The 20,287-nt window shown below is 38.5% G+C and overlaps 2 protein-coding genes across 2 annotated transcripts; both read right to left on the bottom strand.

The window, feature by feature from the left end:
- Positions 1-7,333: 7,333 nt before the first annotated feature.
- LOC133648186 (protocadherin alpha-C2-like) lies at positions 7,334-9,872 on the bottom strand. The gene has a single exon (XM_062044010.1). It carries the CDS (start codon positions 9,740-9,742, stop codon positions 7,334-7,336), a length of 2,409 nt encoding a protein of 802 aa, XP_061899994.1. The 5' UTR covers positions 9,743-9,872.
- A 7,523-nt stretch (positions 9,873-17,395) lies between these two features.
- On the bottom strand, positions 17,396-20,005 carry LOC133648085 (protocadherin beta-16-like). Its single transcript, XM_062043864.1, has one exon. The coding sequence runs from the start codon at positions 19,859-19,861 to the stop codon at positions 17,396-17,398; it is 2,466 nt and encodes an 821-aa protein (XP_061899848.1). The 5' UTR covers positions 19,862-20,005.
- Between the last annotated feature and the right edge of the window lie 282 nt (positions 20,006-20,287).

Genomic DNA, 20,287 nt, shown 5'->3' with positions numbered 1-20,287 from the left:
GCGTCGATGTGATCGAATTCCAAGAGAATATTAAGTAGCTAAAATGAGCGACGACATTCACAGAGGCGCGTTTCAGAACAGGCGGTCCACTTGATTAAGATCCGCCCTATGACGTCTGGGCTGATGTTGAAACCGGAGAGCATGAGCGCCACCACAGCACCACTTTGAAACACCTTATTATAGTGATATATAAGGGAAATAAGTTGACATGTTGTTTGGGTTTAAATTGCTAAACACAATATTCTGTAGATCAGGAGTCTCCAACGCGGGGCCCGCGGGCACCAGGTAGCCCGTAAGGACCAGATGAGTCGCCCGCTGGCCTATTCTAAAAAAAAAAAGCTCAAATAGCAGCACTTACCAGTGAGCTGCCTCTATTTTTTAAATGGTATTTATTTACTAGCAAGCTGGTCTGGCTTTGCCCGACATTTTTAATTCTAAGAGAGACAAAACTCAAATAGAATTTGAAAATTTGATATGATTTGGTAAAATTGCAAACAGCTAAAATGACGTACAAAGCAATCTATAACCTGCTACCAAAGAATGTACAACAATTCTTCTCAACTAAAGAGGAGAAATATAACCTTAGAGCAGGAGTCTCCAACGCGGGGCCCGCGGGCACCAGGTAGCCCGTAAGGACCAGATGAGTAGCCCGCTGGCCTATTCCAAAAAAAAAAAGCTCAAATAGCAGCACTTACCAGTGAGCTGCCTCTATTTTTTAAATTGTATTTATTTACTAGCAAGCTGGTCTCGCTTTGCCCAACATTTTTAATTCTAAGAGAGACAAAACTCAAATAGAATTTGAAAATTTGATATGATTTGGTAAAATTGCAAACAGCTAAAATGACATACAAAGCAATCTATAACCGGCTACCAAAGAATGTACAACAATTCTTCTCAACTAAAGAGGAGAAATATAACCTTAGAGCAGGAGTCTCCAACGCGGGGCCCGCGGGCACCAGGTAGCCCGTAAGGACCAGATGAGTCGCCCGCTGGCCTATTCTAAAAAGAAAAAGCTCAAATAGCAGCACTTACCAGTGAGCTGCCTCTATTTTTTAAATTGTATTTATTTACTAGCAAGCTGGTCTCGCTTTGCCCGACATTTTTAATTCTAAGAGAGACAAAACTCAAATAGAATTTGAAAATTTGATATGATTTGGTAAAATTGCAAACAGCTAAAATGACGTACAAAGCAATCTATAACCTGCTACCAAAGAATGTACAACAATTCTTCTCAACTAAAGAGGAGAAATATAACCTTAGAGCAGGAGTCTCCAACGCGGGGCCCGCGGGCACCAGGTAGCCCGTAAGGACCAGATGAGTCGCCCGCTGGCCTATTCTAAAAAAAAAAAAGTTAAAATAGCAGCACTTACCAGTGAGCTGCCTCTATTTTTTAAATGGTATTTATTTACTAGCAAGCTGGTCTCGCTTTGCCCGACATTTTTAATTCTAAGAGAGACAAAACTCAAATAGAATTGGAAAATTTGATATGATTTGGTAAAATTGCAAACAGCTAAAATGACGTACAAAGCAATCTATAACCTGCTACCAAAGAATGTACAACAATTCTTCTCAACTAAAGAGGAGAAATATAACCTTAGAGCAGGAGTCTCCAACGCGGGGCCCGCGGGCACCAGGTAACCCGTAAGGACCAGATGAGTCGCCCGCTGGCCTATTCTAAAAAAAAATAGCTCAAATAGCAGCACTTACCAGTGAGCTGCCTCTATTTTTTAAATGGTATTTATTTACTAGCAAGCTGGTCTCGCTTTGCCCGACATTTTTAATTCTAAGAGAGACAAAACTCAAATAGAATTTGAAAATTTGATATGATTTGGTAAAATTGCAAACAGCTAAAATGACGTACAAAGCAATCTATAACCTGCTACCAAAGAATGTACAACAATTCTTCTCAACTAAAGAGGAGAAATATAACCTTAGAGCAGGAGTCTCCAACGCGGGGCCCGCGGGCACCAGGTAACCCGTAAGGACCAGATGAGTCGCCCGCTGGCCTATTCTAAAAAAAAATAGCTCAAATAGCAGCACTTACCAGTGAGCTGCCTCTATTTTTTAAATTGTATTCATTTACTAGCAAGCTGGTCTCGCTTTGCCCGACATTTTTAATTCTAAGAGAGACAAAACTCAAATAGAATTTGAAAATTTGATATGATTTGGTAAAATTGCAAACAGCTAAAATGACGTACAAAGCAATCTATAACCTGCTACCAAAGAATGTACAACAATTATTCTCAACTAAAGAGGAGAAATATAACCTTAGAGCAGGAGTCTCCAACGCGGGGCCCGCGGGCACCAGGTAGCCCGTAAGGACCAGATGAGTCGCCCGCTGGCCTATTCTAAAAAAAAAAAGCTCAAATAGCAGCACTTACCAGTGAGCTGCCTCCATTTTTTAAATTGTATTTATTTACTAGCAAGCTGGTCTCGCTTTGCCCGACATTTTTAATTCTAAGAGAGACAAGACTCAAATAGAATTTGAAAATTTGATATGATTTGGTAAAATTGCAAACAGCTAAAATGACATACAAAGCAATCTATAACCTGCTACCAAAGAATGTACAACAATTCTTCTCAACTAAAGAGGAGAAATATAACCTTAAAGCAGGAGTCTCCAACGCGGGGCCCGCGGGCACCAGGTAGCCCGTAAGGACCAGATGAGTCGCCCGCTGGCCTATTCTAAAAAAAAAAAGCTCAAATAGCAGCACTTACCAGTGAGCTGCCTCTATTTTTTAAATTGTATTTATTTACTAGCAAGCTGGTCTCGCTTTGCCCGACATTTTTAATTCTAAGAGAGACAAAACTCAAATAGAATTTGAAAATTTGATATGATTTGGTAAAATTGCAAACAGCTAAAATGACGTACAAAGCAATCTATAACCTGCTACCAAAGAATGTACAACAATTCTTCTCAACTAAAGAGGTGAAATATAACCTTAGAGGATCGCTTTGCCCGACATTTTTAATTCTAAGAGAGACAAAACTCAAATAGAATTTGAAAATTTGATATGATTTGGTAAAATTGCAAACAGCTAAAATGACGTACAAAGCAATCTATAACCTGCTACCAAAGAATGTACAACAATTCTTCTCAACTAAAGAGGAGAAATATAACCTTAGAGCAGGAGTCTCCAACGCGGGGCCCGCGGGCACCAGGTAGCCCGTAAGGACCAAGATGAGTCGCCCGCTGGCCTGTTCTAAAAAAAAAAAGCTCAAATAGCAGCACTTACCAGTGAGCTGCCTCTATTTTTTAAATTGTATTTATTTACTAGCAAGCTGGTCTCGCTTTGCCCGACATTTTTAATTCTAAGAGAGACAAAACTCAAATAGAATTTGAAAATTTGATATGATTTGGTAAAATTGCAAACAGCTAAAATGACGTACAAAGCAATCTATAACCTGCTACCAAAGAATGTACAACAATTCTTCTCAACTAAAGAGGAGAAATATAACCTTAGAGGATCGCTTTGCCCGACATTTTTAATTCTAAGAGAGACAAAACTCAAAGAGAATTTGAAAATTTGATATGATTTGGTAAAATTGCAAACAGCTAAAATGACGTACAAAGCAATCTATAACCTGCTACCAAAGAATGTACAACAATTCTTCTCAACTAAAGAGGAGAAATATAACCTTAGAGGAAAAAATAATTTAAAACATGTATATGCACGTACAACACTTAAAACTTTTAGCATAACAGTATGTGGAATTAAATGATGGAATGGATTAAGTAAAGATGTTAAAAATTGTACTGACATGTTCCAGTTTAAGAGGTTGTTTAAATTAATAGTGCTTACAAAGTACAAAGAAGAAGAATTTTGAGAAAAACTTCCAACCTTATTGAAAATATTCTTCATCTCAGTATGTTAATAATAACTGAATTAACTAATTATATTTTACAAACTGTTGTATATACTAATTCATAGATGTTATTTTATTATATAAAAAGGTCAATAAATTATTGTATATAATTGTAAACGCTTTGAAGTGGGAAAGGGGTGGGATTAAATAAGCTTTGCTTCTTCCTACTCCTTTTCGGGCATGATGTAAATGAAATGATATGAAATTGTGTGATGTATTATGATGTAAATGTGTTCATGTTGAAAGTAAACTAAAAGAAAGAAAGAAAGAAAATACAAGAAAATATTTTAAAGACTTGGTCTTCACTTGTTTAAATAAATTCATTCATTTTTTTACTTTGCTTCTTATAACTTTCAGAAAGACAATTTTAGACAAAAAAACACAACCTTAAAAATGATTTTAGGATTTTTAAACACATATACCTTTTTACCTTTTAAATTCCTTCCTCTTCTTTCCTGACAATTTAAATCAATGTTCAAGAAAAAAAAATTTTTTTATTGTAAAGAATAATGAATACATTTTAATTTAATTCTTCATTTTAGCTTCTGTTTTTTCGACGAAGAATATTCGTGAAATATTTCTTCAAACTTATTATGATTAAAATTCAAAAAAAATATTCTGGCAAATCTAGAAAATCTGTAGAATCAAATTTAAATCTTATTTCAAAGTCTTTTGAATTTCTTTCAAAAATTTTGTTCTGGAAAATCTAGAAGAAATAATGATTTGCCTTTGTTAGAAATATAGCTTGGTCCAATTTGTTATATATTCTAACAAAGTGCAGATTGGATTTTAACCTATTTAAAACATGTCATCAAAATTCTAAAATTAATTTTAATCAGGAAAAATGACAAATGATGTTCCATAAATTATTTTTTTAATTTTTTCAAAAAGATTCGAATTAGCTAGTTTTTCTCTTCTTTTTTTCGGTTGAATTTTGAATTTTAAAGAGTCGAAATTGAAGATAAACTATGTTTCAAAATGTAATTGTCATTTTTTTCGTGTTTTCTCCTCTTTTAAACCGTTCAATTAAGTGTAAATATCATTAATTATTAATAATAACATAGAGTTAAAGGTAAATTGAGCAAATCGGCTATTGCTGGCAATTTATTTAAGTGTGTATCAAACTGGTAGCCCTTCGCATTAATCAGTACCCAAGAAGTAGCTCTTGCTTTCAAAAAGGTTGGTGACCCCTGTTATATATATTGCAGCGTGTATACAAAACTTTGAAGGGTTTTGAAATTGTTTTAGAGGGCTTTAAAGGCTACAACGGTGACTCCCAGTAGCCGCATCATCTAAGCTTTTTTTATCATCTTTAAAATATGCAAAAAAAGACACGTGGGTTCTTGTCTCTCATAATGATTGTGATAAAGGCAACATTCCTTGTTCTTATGCTTTCTGAATTCACTACAGTATGTTCACTGCTCGCTGTACATATCCTACCAAGTCAGACCTACACTGTTACAATGTCCATTTCTCAGATGATGCAATGGTTGATGACTGAAGTGCTGATGTAAATGTAAATAATTCAATGTATATAGCCTGATGATTAACTTGTGTGATGACAGTATTATGCTGATATTTATATACAGTAGGTGTACCATGAATTGATTTATGTGGACCCCAACTTAAACAAGTTGAAAAACGTATTTGGGTGTTCCCATTTAATGGTCAATTGTACGGAATATGTACTGTACTGTGCAATCTAATAATAAAAGTTTCAATCCATCAATCCAAAAAGAAGTGCAGTTCCTTTTTAACTATACGACCTGTCCGGTTTCAAAAACATATTTGAGGGGACTTGCTAAAATATCCAAATTATTGTTCTTAAATGAACAAATACAATGATTTGGACTCAGGCAGAAAGGACAGGTATGCGCAGGGCAAAAGGGCATGTACTTGTGCAGACACGTGCCTGATTATTTGTACAATTGCTACACGAAGACAAAAATTAATTCCAAGCAACTCAGATAAAATGTTATTAAATATATTTGGACAGAAGGTGGCTACAAGAATAACCCCAACTCACGATGCATCCCACAGAGTCCAGCTAAATCCATATTTAGGTAACAAAAGGATATGGTATTTTTCTTAAACTGGCCATTCACAAACTGAGTGATCGGGAAAAAAGAATACTGACAAGAGAGACCACCAAGACACCTATACTCTGAAGAAGTTAGGAGCTTCATTGGCCCAGATGGGAGGGACTGTACACACACAGGTTCATCAGCAGCTGTAGCAAGGGAAAGCTACTCCATCCATCCATTTTCTACCGCGTGTCCCCCTTCCGGGTCACGGGGGGGCGCATGCTGGAGCCTATCTCAGCTGCATTCGGGGCAATAGGCGGGGTACACCCTGGACAAGTCGCCACCTCATCGCAGAGCCAACGCAGATACAGAGACAACATTCACACACTAGGGCCAATTTAGTGTTGCCAACTTATCTCCGGGTGCATGTCTTTGGAGATGGGAGGAAACCGGAGTACCCGGAGGAAACCCACGCAGTCACGGGGAGAACATGGAAACTCCACAAGAAAGATCCCAAACCCAGGATCGAACCCAGGACCTTCGTATTGTGAGGCACACACACTAACCCCTGTTACCCTGTTGCCCGAGAAAGCTACTGTTGATTAAAAATCACATAAAATATAATTTGAATATTGTTGATGTGAAGAGGCTTGTTTTGTCTGATAAGACAAAAATTTGGCTTTTTAGCCATTAGAGCTTTTTTGGCCATCAGACTGTTTGGAAAACACCAAACACTGCACAGCAACACAAACACACAATCTCCACTGCAGGGTGGTGGCAACATGATGTTGTGAAGATGATTGTCAGAAGCAGGCCATGGAAGGCTTGTAAAGGGTAGAGTGGAATATAAAGGCCAAACAATATAAACAACTCTTGGAGGATAATCTGTTCAAACCCGAAAGAAAATGACATGCCTTAGGAGTCCCAGCAAAACAACAACCCAAAACATACAGTATATCCTAGAGAGAACATCATCAAAGACCACAAAGTAAATGTTCCAAAGTCTTCGAGATCTCAATCAAAACGAGAATGTCTGGGGGGACTTAAAAATAACTGTTCACACCCAATCCCCTGAATAACAAGACACACTGAGCTAATCTGCAAAGAAACAGGAGAAAATGACGGTGTACAAACATCCTGATTGAGAAATATCCACAAAGTTGTGGTGTTGTGATTGTAGCCAAAAGTGCATCCAAAAAAAAAATGCCTTACATGATACAGGTGCAGTTTTTAATCTTATATTATTTGACTGACTGTCACCAATTTGTAAATAAGTGTTGTTTCTTTAAAATTCAAGACTACTTTTTCCACCCACTTCTCAAAAAAGTCGAAAATAAAATGACGATGATGTAATTTTATAAAATAAATAAACGTCTAATACATCCAATAGAGAGGAATACTTTTGCAAGGCACTATACACTGACCACAAGTGTCCAAGTGATTCATACCTGCAAGGTTGAAGGAGCAGAGCCACTAGTCTCAGACATGCCTGTGCTCCTGGGAATACTGGACACGATGTATCGGGAACCCTTTGGCACAGGCTGCCTGACCACCATCTTTCCTTTCCTGGTCTCTGCCAGAAACAGACTGTACCAGTAGGCATCGTTGGACACCAGAGTGGAATCTGCGATGGTGGAGTTCCTCTCACTGATCACACTGTTCCTGCTGGGCGGAGCCGCCATGCTGGGCTTGGTATTCTGACACTTGAGCACGATGGTGACCAAGATGGTGATGAGCAGCAGGAAGGACACTGAGCCCAGACCGATGACCAAATACAGGTTGAGGTCTGAGAAGATGTCGTATTCCATGGGCACCTCAGTCATGTCCGAGTGGGCCTTCACAGCAGTCTCCATCGTGGACAGCTTGATGGTGACTGTAGCAGAGAGAGCCGGATCCCCGTTGTCCTTGGCAACAACAACCAGTCTCTGGTGACGTGGATCTTTGTAACTGAACATCCTCATGGTGCGGATCTCTCCGTTGTACTGGTCCAGACTGAACAAGGTGGCATCAGTCACCTGCAGGAAGTGGTAGGTGATGCGAGAGTTGTGCACCGAGTCCACGTCCAAAGCTATCACCTTGGCGACCAGAGATCCTTTATCAGTGGATCTGGGGATCTTCTCCTCCACCACGGAGCCGTGCGCTCGCCAAGGAGAGACAATAACTGGGGTGTTGTCATTCTGGTCCATAATGATGATGTGGACTGTGACGTTGCTGCTGAGTGGAGGAGAGCCAGAGTCTCTGGCCTCAATGTGGAACAGAAAGTCCTTCTCCATCTCATAGTCAAAAGTCTTTAGTGCGTAAAGGTTCCCGTTCTCTGGATTGATGGAGAACAGCATGGACATGGAGGTGTTGACGATCTCCTTCTCTAGGATGAAGTAAACTAGGTACTGGTTCTCATGGAGGTCAGGGTCAAACGCACTGAGTGAACTGAGCAAGGCGCCAGGAGCGTTATTCTCCATCACACGTATGGTATAAAAGGACTGAGGGAAGTGTGGAACATTATCATTCACATCCAGCAGCTGTAAAGTCATGGTTTCATTGTCACTCAAAGGAGGGGAGCCTCGGTCTGTGACAGTGAAGGTGATGTCATATTCTGGAACCTTCTCACGGTCTAAAGGCTCGGAGACCACTAACTCGTAATAGTTATCAGAGGACTCCCTCAGTTTAAAAGGCATTTTACGAGGAATGTGAAGATCCACTACTCCATTGTCACCTGAGTCCTTATCACTCACACTGACCACTGCTATCACCGTGTCAACATCAATATTCTCACTGACTGGACTTTGGAAAGATTTAATAGATATTTCTGGATGGTTGTCATTCATGTCCTCAACTTGAATTTTAATTGTACATTGTCCTGATAAACTGTTGACTCCTTTGTCTGCTGCTATAACTTCCATATCATAAATCTTAAAATCTTCATAATTCAACATTCCTCTAACAGTAATCTCACCAGTAGTAGGATTTAAGTGAAACGTTTCTTGTGTTTTCTCTGGTGTGTATAAACTATATGAATATGTTAAATCGGAGTTGGAGCCTTCATCTAAGTCAGTCGCATTTAAATCAATAACAAGGCTGCCAATAGGAGAATTCTCCATTATGTTCACACTGTAAATAGATTCATCAAACAAAGGGGCGTTGTCATTGGTGTCTAAAACCTGAACAATAATCCTGGCAGTGCCAGAACGTGAGGGTGTACCGCCATCTACTGCCGTTAGTATTAATTTATGCACAGCCTGCAGCTCTCGGTCCAAAGCCTCTTTCAGAATCAAATCAGCGAATTTAGACCCATCTCTTCCAGTCTGAATTTCTATAGTGAAATATTTACTTTCACTTAATTGGTATGTTTTCACAGAATTGTCCCCGACGTCCGGGTCCACTGCGTTGCTCACAGAGAAGCGCTCACCTGCCTGCGTCGCCTCTGAAATGTCCAAATCAATGGTGTCCCTTCGGAAATGAGGAGCGTTGTCATTTATGTCCAGCACCTCTAATTCAATGTAGAATATCCGTTTGGGATTGTCGATGATCACCTCCATTTTCAGGTAACATGACATTTTGGTGGGACACAGAGCCTCCCTGTCTATGCGCTCGGCGATGTACAGCTCGCCGGTTTCTTTGTTCAAGTCCAGATATTTCCCACCGGCGATGGTCTCCAGGCGCACTTTCCTCTCAAGCAGCGTTTTCACATCCAGACCTAAATCCGCAGCTAAGTTGGCCACGACGGATCCTTCCTCCATTTCCTCCGGGACGGAATAGTGCGTCACCGCAGACGTGCAGTGCAGGACGGCGCACAAAAGAAGGAATGTCGGATGACGCCTCGTCCTCTTCTCTGTCTTTTTAAAAACACACATTGTTTTCGTTCTTTTTTTTTCGTCGGCGTGCAATCAAAATTCAGGTTTTTTGTTTGTTTGTTTGTTTTTAAATCCTCCAAGTATACAAATCCGTTCGTCCTGCACCGGGAGATGTTCCTTTCCGTCTGCTCGCCTTGTGCGCAATGGTGGATGTTATTATGACGACTATAGTCTCACAAAGGCTGAGAAACGACGACACCCTGTGTTCCAAGTATAGAGCCTTTCTAATACAGTTTTTTTTTCCATTTCCTTCCAAGTGCCCCTGGCTGCAGCCCGCAGATCGAGGAGGGGCTTATTTTCCCTCAATGTGGGCGGGTCTCAACGTTGAGCCCGCGGGCTCCATCTGGTGGCGGAGATCCGGCAGCACACATTCTCAAACGTCAATAAAGCTACTTTTAACTTGTCAAATGTATTTTTTTTACCATGAAAAAACAATAAAAAATATATATATATATAAACCATAGTATGAAAAAAGGTTCATGTATTTGATAGACTTAGACATTCCTACTTTTAACTTGTCAAATGTATCTGCCATCTTTTTTGTAGTTTTATTCCTTTTTTATTATCTTCATTATTTTCTGTATTGATCCTACACTATTATTGTGTTTTTTTTGTTACTTCTGATATGGCCTTGCCACGGTTTATTTGCTTATTTATTTATTTATTTTTTGTGTCTTTTTATTTTGTATTGTTTTACATCTGATCAACTTCTGTGACTTTCCTTTTCTTTTTTAAGTGTGAACGGTGGAGAGGTCCTCGAGAGGTGATCTTGGGATCACTTCCTGAGGATCCTTGATGCCGAGGAATGTTCATCCACTATGGTCTGGATAGCCTGTAGCTGATCCTGAGCCAGAGCGGGATGGATGGATATATATATATATACAATATCTGGGTATCTTTTCTAATACTGTTTATACTGTAAACCTTGAATTGTTAAAGTTTAAGTGCACCTCTCTCCTCAAGTGTGCATGTGAGTGGGTATGAGTGGATGTGCGATTGTATGAAGGTTTTGCGTGACCAAAGTATGACTGTTAAATGTCATTTTAACTGTAAAATTCAATACAAATATTTGCAAAAAAAAACACAAAAAAAACTTGTCAAATGTATTTTTTTTTACCATGAAAAAACAATTAAAAAAATATATATATAAACCATAGTATGGAAAAAGGTTCATGTATTTGATAGACTTAGACATTCCTACTTTTAACTTGTCAAATGTATTTTTTTTTACCATGAAAAAACAATTTAAAAAAATATATATCCAAACCATAGCATTTCCATAAGAGTATAGACACATATTATTTTGCACACTCAATTATATTAGCAAAGTGAAATAAACCAAAGACAGAAGACTTTGCATCATTGATTTTATTTTTTCAGTTCAGGCTTTGTTCCAAGCGTTTATGCGTGCTTTTCAATCAAAAGTTGATTGAAGTTGAGTGACTTTTATTTCGCTTATTATTTGTACAGACACGTTGCTCACAGCCTCTCTTCTGGCCCCTGGAGAGAGCTTGGTGTGAATGATGTCCAGGTGAGACATTACATAATAGCACTTGCTAACTTTTTACTATTTTCTTGCCATACTTTTATTAAAATACATTGTTCACACCTCAGGGCCTAACAAAGCAAGGGTGCTCCAACAACTGTGGCGTGTTTGTTTTGATGGTAAGACCAAATCAGCATGTTATAGCATTGCTGTTGTCTGTCAAAATGTTTGCTTGCTACATTAAAACCACATTAATTTGTATTGAAAAAAATGTATCCTTGGGAATACGCCTGACATTATATTAAGCAGTACCTCTTGGCTTACAGTACACTCTGTACATTGTAATGGGGGCCAATTGTGATTTCAGAGAGGTATGTGTAAATCGTGACACATTATGCTTAGTGTACAAGGTGTTATTTTTTTTACAACATATTAACATCTCTGCGATGAGGTGGCGACTTGTCCAGGGTGTACCCCACCTTCCGCCCAATTGTAGCTGAGATAGGCTCCAGCGCCCCTCGCGACCCCGAAGGGAATAAGCGGTAGAAAATGGATGGATGGATGGATATTAACATCTTCCTGCATTTCCTTCTTCAAAGGAAAACATGCTGCAAATTAGGAGATGGTGGTGTCTCGCTCTCCTGCAGAACTTCCCCATGCCGTAAGTGCTTTGAATATCACAAATCACAAAAAAAATGTTTTACTCACGGTCAACAGACCAACATGAATGTTTTCATAGTGAATGTATGTTGTCATTAAATCACTAAGGTCTGAAGAAGACTGATTGCAGGACAGAAAACAGCGACGAGTGCAAGGAGGGCTACAGGTGAGAGGTCATGTGATTAATTAGTCTTGTAGTCAACTATTGCTAGACTAAAGCGTAATTCCTCCACTTATTTCAATTACCTTAGTTTTACATCTTGCATTGTTATTGTGCCTATAAGAACCGCAATCGGTTTCCTTTCTAGACAGTGGAAAATGAACAGAACTGGAAACAGGGAACAGGGTTGCTTGTTATGGGCCAGAAAAATACCTTGATACTTGCCATTGTTAAACATTTATGGAAGCTTAAGGAATGTATTTGGCTAGGCTACAACATTTTTTTTTCTTTACAGATCAAACATTTTTAACCTGGGGTGAAAAATAAAATCAATGATGCAAAGTATTCTGTCTTTGGTTTATTTGACTTAGCTAATATAATTGAGTGTGCAAAATAATATGTGTCTATACTCTTTTGGAAATGCTATGGTTTATATATAATTATTATTCTTTTTTTTTCATGGTAAATGCTATGGTTTATATATATATATATATATATATATATATATATATATATATATATATATATATATATATATATATATATATATATATATATATATATATATTTTTCATGGTAAAAAAACACATTTGACAAGTTAAAAGTAGGAATGTCTAAGTCTATCAAATACATGAACCTTTTTCCATATTCGGATCTCCGCCACCAGATGGAGCCCGCGGGCTCAACGTTGAGCCCGCCCACATTGAGGGAAAATAAGCCCCTCCTCGATCTGCGGGCTGCAGCCAGGGGTTACTCTTTCCTTCACACTAAATAAAAAAAAATTACACAGTTAACAACGTCTACAGCAGGGGTCACCAACCTTTTTGAAACCAAGAGCTACTTCTTGGGTACTGATTAATGCGAAGGGCTACCAGTTTGATACACACTTAAATAAATTGCCAGAAATAGCCAATTTGCTCAATTTACCTTTAACTCTATGTTATTATTAATAATTAATGATATTTACACTTAATTGAACGGTTTAAAAGAGGAGAAAACACGAAAAAAATGACAATTCAATTTTGAAACATAGTTTATCTTCAATTTCGACTCTTTCAAATTCAAAATTCAACCGAAAAAAAGAAGAGGAAAACTAGCTAATTCGAATATTTTTGAAACAATTAAAAAAATAATTTATGGAACATCATTAGTAATTTTTCCTGATTAAGATTAATTTTATAATTTTGATGACATGTTTTAAATAGGTTAAAATCCAATCTGCACTTTGTTAGAATATATAACAAATTGGACCAAGCTATATTTCTAACAAAGACAAATCAATATTTCTTCCAGATTTTCCAGAACAAATTTTTTAAAAGAAATTCAAAAGACTTTGAAATAAGATTTAAATTTGATTCTACAGATTTTCTAAATTTGCCAGAATAATTTTTGGGAATTTTAATCATAATAAGTTTGAAGAAATATTTCACAAATATTCTTTGTCGAAAAAACAGAAGCTAAAATGAAGAATTAAATTAAAATGTATTCATTATTCTTTACAATAAAACGAATAAATTTACTTGAACATTGATTTAAATTGTCAGGAAAGAAGAGGAAGGAATTTAAAAGGTAAAAAGGTATATGTGTTTAAAAATCCTAAAATCATTTTTAAGGTTGTATTTTTTCTCTAAAATTGTCTTTCTGAAAGTTATAAGAAGCAAAGTAAAAAAAAAAAATGCATTTATTTAAACAAGTGAAGACCAAGTCTTTAAAACATTTTCTTGGATTTTCAAATTCTATTTGAGTTTTGTCTCTCTTAGAATTAAAAATGTCGGGCAAAGCGAGACCAGCTTGCTAGTAAATAAATAAAATTTAAAAAAGAAAGGCAGCTCACTGGTAAGTGCTGCTATTTGAGCTTTTTTTAGAATAGGCCAGCGGGCGACTCATCTGTTCCTTACGGGCTACCTGGTGCCCGCGGGCACCGCGTTGGAGACTCCTGGTCTACACACATTAAGCAAAACCAATGTGCAGATTTGCCTAATTTGCACAATTGTACCAACTATGTTGTCAGGCTTGTCACTGACAGTTTGGTTAAGTTTTAGTTTTTCCTCTGTTTGTTTTATTTCCTGTCAGCACTCTTATTTTGGTTCAGTTTCCTGTTTGTTTCTCTGAGTGCTGTCCCCTCAGCTGTGGCTGATTGGCACTTGGCCACACCTGGTGTCAATCAGCCAGCTGCTATTTAAACCTGCTTTGTCCTCCACTCGGTGCTGGATTATTGTAGTGTCTACCTGTCAATGTCATTCCTAGCTGTCGTGTAGATATCGTTACAGCTACTACTTGTCGTGCTACTACTTGTCCTTGTACCTGTCGTCGTAGCGGTAAGCTGTTCCTGTTAGCTCTTTTGTTTTGTGTTTTCTTGTTAGCCATTAGCTGTTTCCAGTTTTTCTGTTTGCTGGTTCCTGTTTTCAGTTTTGGCTATTCCTAGTTCCTGGTTTGTGTTTTTCCCTTTATTTTATGAACATTAAATCATGTTTTCCTGGACAAAGCCTGCCATCTCTGCATCTTGGGGTTCGTCACCAACAGACTCTGACATGTGTGTCTTTTTTTAAAAATGATTTACACACTTTTCCAAACACAACATTCAATTTTCTTAATCCCTAGATTATTTTCAAAATGACACACTTCGATCAAAACATATGCCCATTCATCGAAAACAAAGCAAGCATTTGTAAAAATGTAGTTTTGTTTTCATCTCACACAGACTTCAAATGATAAGACACTATTGGAATGACTTACCCGGAACAGTGATCAATGCAAAACACATTTGTAAAAAACCCTATTTCACTAAATAAATAAATGAATGGGTTATACTTGAATGCTTTTCTACCTTCAAGGTACTCAAAGCTCTTTGACACCCATTCACACACTGATGGCGGGAGCTGCCATGCAAGGTCCTAACCACGACACATCAGGAGTAAAGGTGGACACAAGGACACAACGGACATGACAAGGTTGGTAGAAGGTGGGGATTGAACCAGGAACCCTCAGTTTGCTGGCACGGCCACTCTATCAGCTACGCCACGCCGTCCCCGGTATATGAATGTCAAACCCCCTCTCGATCGACATATTTATTTACTATAAGAAATCACATTTGGCGCATTTTGCCCCACCTTTTTAGCATATGTGATGCATGATTACTGAAACTTGACAAAATATATTGGCAAATCCATAGCAATCGTCATTGTTTACTTTGAAGTGGGCCTATACGGAAGGACCTAAAGAGAAAGTAAAAATATCCTGTAAGCTTTTCAAGAAGTGCTCAACAATGATGCTGCAAACTGAAAATATGAATTGTTACCACAGTCAGGTAAAGAAACATATCACGGTAGTCAACAATGACATGCAGTACTAATTAAAAAAAGATCTGGAGATACAAATGGAAAAAAGTGTATAGCTGTAGCACCCACTTGAAAGCTGTATTTCCAATGCATCACCTGTGTGTCTTTACACCTGGTGGATGTGATTATCCGATGTGTTCAATTGTGAAGTGAAGTGAATTATATTTATATAGCGCTTTTCTCTAGTGACTCAAAGCGCTTTACATAGTGAAACCCAGTATCTAAGTTACATTTAAACCAGTGTGGGTGGCACTGGGAGCAGGTGGGTAAAGTGTCTTGCCCAATTAGGACACAAGGACAGTGACTAGGATGGGGGAAGCGGGAATCGAACCTGGAACCCTGAAGTTGCTGGCACTGCCACTCTACCAACCGAGCTATGCCGCCTTTAGTGTGGGTCGTTGGCAAGCCAGCCCTTTGGATTGACCAGGAAGTAACTTCACAATCCTTATCTTTGTGTAAGGTGTAAAGATGTGTGGATCACAATCGTAGTGTGTGTGTGTAAAGTGTGAAAGTGTGTGTATCACAATCGTTATCTGTGTGCAAGATGGGAAGGTGTGTGTAAAGCATTAAGTGTAATATTTCGCTAAAAAATGTGAAGCAGAGTCTATGTCTAATATTAGGCAAATCTGCACAGTGGTTTTGTTTACTGTGTATAGATTTTTGTTAACTGCGTGGAAATGTAAAATGTAGTGTGTAAGCAATTGGAAAAAACTGTAGGCATAGACTCTGCTTCACAGTTTTTGCGAAATATTACACTCAATGCTCGACACACACCTTCCCATCTTGCACACATATAAAAAATATACAACGTAAAGTAGCAAGAAACACATCAATAATGAACAAAGCAAAACATGTTCTAGACCAAAAATCACTTTGTATTCTCCACTGCTCGCTAGTGTTACATATCTGAGTTATTGTGTAGAAATATGGGAAATAACTACAAAAGTACACTTCATTCATTAACGGTGTTACAGAAAAGATCAGTTAAAATAATGCATAATGTTGGATGTAGAGAACATACAAACCCTTTATTTATTGAATTGAAAATACTGAAATTCCAAGACGTAGTGAATTTGCAAACAGCTAAAATTATACACAAAGCAAACTAAACCTCCTCAACGACACCTGGAAGTCGAACTTTGCTTGCATTGCATGCAGAATGACTGGGCTTATGAACACAACTCCACTACACCCAAAGACAATGGGCATATACACAAACACACTCGTGATCATGACACGTTATAAATAGTTGGTCTGAATTAATCAATCAATCAATCAATGTTTACTTATATAGCCCTAAATCACGAGTGTCTCAAAGGGCTGCACAGACCACAACGCAATTAGCGCTTACAATAATACAATAATATTCAAGTCACGCAAATTGGGTGTTGTTGGCGAGTTTGGATGTTTTTTTATTGGGTTTTATGGGCGGAATAGAGGACCTCCCAATGGCTTCGCTTTAAACTGACTTTCATATATGTATTTTTATGAGTTAGAATGCATTTAAGATAAATACATCCGTTGTCATGTCTTTCATATTGATTGTGAAAGATAAGACAACATTTTCAAAAAAGTGCAGTTCCCCTTTAAGTCATGCAGACCTGTTAGTTTGTAATGCTGAAATAAGTTCCTTAAGCTTCGAGGATTGTGATTGATGGTGACAAAACATTTAATCTTTGTGTTTTTTTGGTAAATAAAATACAAAAAATTAAATAAAATGTATGGTGGGAACAGAAAATACTATTAAAACGGTGCCTTTTTAATGAACGTGTGTTCCTTAAGTAATGGAAAATTAGTGTAAAATGAAGCATTCTTAATCTTGTTGATTTTGTAAATTTTGACTTATTGTATATTTACAAAAGAGCACATCTAAAAGTCACCAATGTTGAGTTTACCTGAATATTATAGAGCAGCAATGCTCTATTATAGGGATTTACATGACCTATGAATGGATAAGATGATAAACAACTAAAACATGTTGATCATCAAAATGCGGTAGACATGCAAAATTACGGTCCTGAATTAAAGTAAAATATAACATTAAACTGATTAATGCAACATAGAAACATTGTGTCATTCCATACCTGCAAGGTTGAAGGAGCAGAGCCACTAGTCTCAGACATGCCTGTGCTCCTGGGAATACTGGACACGATGTATCGGGAACCCTTTGGCACAGGCTGCCTGACCACCATCTTTCCTTTCCTGGTCTCTGCCAGAAACAGACTGTACCAGTAGGCATCGTTGGACACCAGAGTGGAATCTGCGATGGTGGAGTTCCTCTCACTGATCACACTGTTCCTGCTGGGCGGAGCCGCTATGCTGGGCTTGGTATTCTGACACTTGAGCACGATGGTGACCAAGATGGTGATGAGCAGCAGGAAGGACACTGAGCCCAGACCGATGACCAAATACAGGTTGAGGTCTGAGAAGATGTCGTATTCCATGGGCACCTCAGTCATGTCCGAGTGGGCCTTCACAGCAGTCTCCATCGTGGACAGCTTGATGGTGACTGTAGCAGAGAGCGCAGGATCCCCGTTGTCCTTGGCAACAACAACCAGTCTCTGGTGACGTGGATCTTTGTAACTGAACATCCTCATGGTTCGGATCTCTCCATTGTACTGGTCCAGACTGAACAAGGTGGCATCAGTCACCTGCAGGAAGTGGTAGGTGATGCGAGAGTTGTGCACCGAGTCCACGTCCAAAGCTATCACCTTGGCAACCAGAGATCCTTTATCAGTGGATCTGGGGATCTTCTCCTCCACCACGGAGCCGTGCGCTCGCCAAGGAGAGACAATAACTGGGGTGTTGTCATTCTGGTCCATAATGATGATGTGGACTGTGACGTTGCTGCTGAGTGGAGGAGAGCCAGAGTCTCTGGCCTCGATGTGGAAAAGAAAGTCCTTCTCCATCTCATAGTCAAAAGTCTTTAGTGCGTAAAGGTTCCCGTTCTCTGGATTGATGGAGAACAGCATGGACATGGAGGTGTTGACGATCTCCTTCTCTAGGATGAAGTACACTAGGTACTGGTTCTCATGGAGGTCAGGGTCAAACGCACTGAGTGAACTGAGCAAGGTGCCAGGAGCGTTATTCTCCATCACACGTATGGTATAAAAGGACTGAGGGAAGTGTGGAACATTATCATTCACATCCAGCAGCTGTAAAGTCATGGTTTCATTGTCACTCAAAGGAGGGGAGCCTCGGTCTGTGACAGTGAAGGTGATGTCATATTCTGGAACCTTCTCACGGTCTAATGGCTCGGAGACCACTAACTCGTAATAGTTATCAGAGGACTCCCTCAGTTTAAAAGGCATTTTACGAGGAATGTGAAGATCCACTACTCCATTGTCACCTGAGTCCTTATCACTCACACTGACCACTGCTATCACCGTGTCAACATCAATATTCTCACTGACTGGACTTTGGAAAGATTTAATAGATATTTCTGGATGGTTGTCATTCATGTCCTCAACTTGAATTTTAATTGTACATTGTCCTGATAAACTGTTGACTCCTTTGTCTGCTGCTATAACTTCCATATCATAAATCTTAAAATCTTCATAATTCAACATTCCTCTAACAGTAATCTCACCAGTAGAAGGATTTAAGTGAAATGTTTCTTGTGTTTTCTCTGGTGTGTATAAACTATATGAATATGTTAAATCGGAGTTGGAGCCTTCATCTAAGTCAGTAGCATTTAAATCAATAACAAGGTTTCCAATAGGAGAATTCTCCATTATTTTCACACTGTAAATAGATTCATTAAACAAAGGAGCGTTGTCATTGGTGTCTAAAACATTGACAATAATATTGACAGTACCAGAACGAGGAGGTGTACCGCCATCTACTGCCGTTAATATTAAATGATGTGTAGCCTGCTGCTCTCGGTCTAAATTCCTCTTCATTATCAGTTCTGCAAATTTCGACCCATCTCTTCCAGTCTGAACTTCGATATTAAAATGATCACTTTCACTCAGATGATATGTTTTTACTGAATTGCTCCCCACATCAGGATCGACTGCATTGCTCAAAGAGAATCTCTCCCCGGCTGGTGTAGATTCAGATATATCTAAATGAATGGAGTCACGTCTGAACTGCGGGGCGTTGTCATTCATATCTAGTATTTCTAACTCTATGTTGAAAATACGCAGTGGGTTTTCCAGTGTCACCTCCAGCTTGAGATAACACGACGATGTCGATTTCGTGTTACATATATGTTCCCTGTCAATCTTCTCCAAAATGTACAGTTCCCCAGTCTCTTTGTTCACGTCCAGATATTTCTTATTAGCGATGATGTCGACTCGCATCTTGCGTCTAATCAGACTTGTAACATCCAAACTGAGATCATTTGCAAGGTTTGCAACCACTGATCCTTCTTTGAGCTCCTCTGGGATTGAATAATGAGTCACTGAAGCCCAAACACAAGGAATTGTGTACAAGAACACAATGAGAAGCACGTACCTTTTGTGTGGCCTCATTGTCACATTGATGTCCAGTATTCCTTATACACGGCAAATAAGACTCAGTGTGCTACAATAACCTCTTTTATAGACATCCAGGTGATCTTCCAGACAAAATAATTAAGGTTTCATTTCGAATACAGCCCAAAAAGATTGTTTTCTTTGTCCCGTGTGGATGTCAGCACCACAGAGCTATATTTCTCTTCCAATACCTTCTACCAAATCAAACAAATGATTCCCCGCCCTGGATGGTAACAAAATGGCTAAATAGTGCCATCTTCTGCATCTTAGTTCACATTACATGACATGAAGTAGTTACTGAAAAAAAAAAATCAATGTGGAGCTTTTTTAAAATAAAATTATACTTCTTACAAAAGTGTTTTTGTTTTGTGCATATTCCAGTCCACATGACTTCATTAAACAACCTGTTTTTGTTGACCATAT

Source organism: Entelurus aequoreus, linkage group LG04 (genome assembly GCF_033978785.1).
Source record: "Entelurus aequoreus isolate RoL-2023_Sb linkage group LG04, RoL_Eaeq_v1.1, whole genome shotgun sequence".
Taxonomy (NCBI): Eukaryota; Metazoa; Chordata; class Actinopteri; order Syngnathiformes; family Syngnathidae; genus Entelurus; species Entelurus aequoreus.
This window is presented reverse-complemented; position numbering and strand designations above follow the sequence as displayed.

Bases quoted from the DNA above. Each gene is read 5' to 3' on its own strand.
- LOC133648186 (XM_062044010.1), bottom strand. From the start codon at position 9,742: ATGTGTGTTTTTAAAAAGACAGAGAAGAGGACGAGGCGTCATCCGACA.
- LOC133648085 (XM_062043864.1), bottom strand. From the start codon at position 19,861: ATGAGGCCACACAAAAGGTACGTGCTTCTCATTGTGTTCTTGTACACA.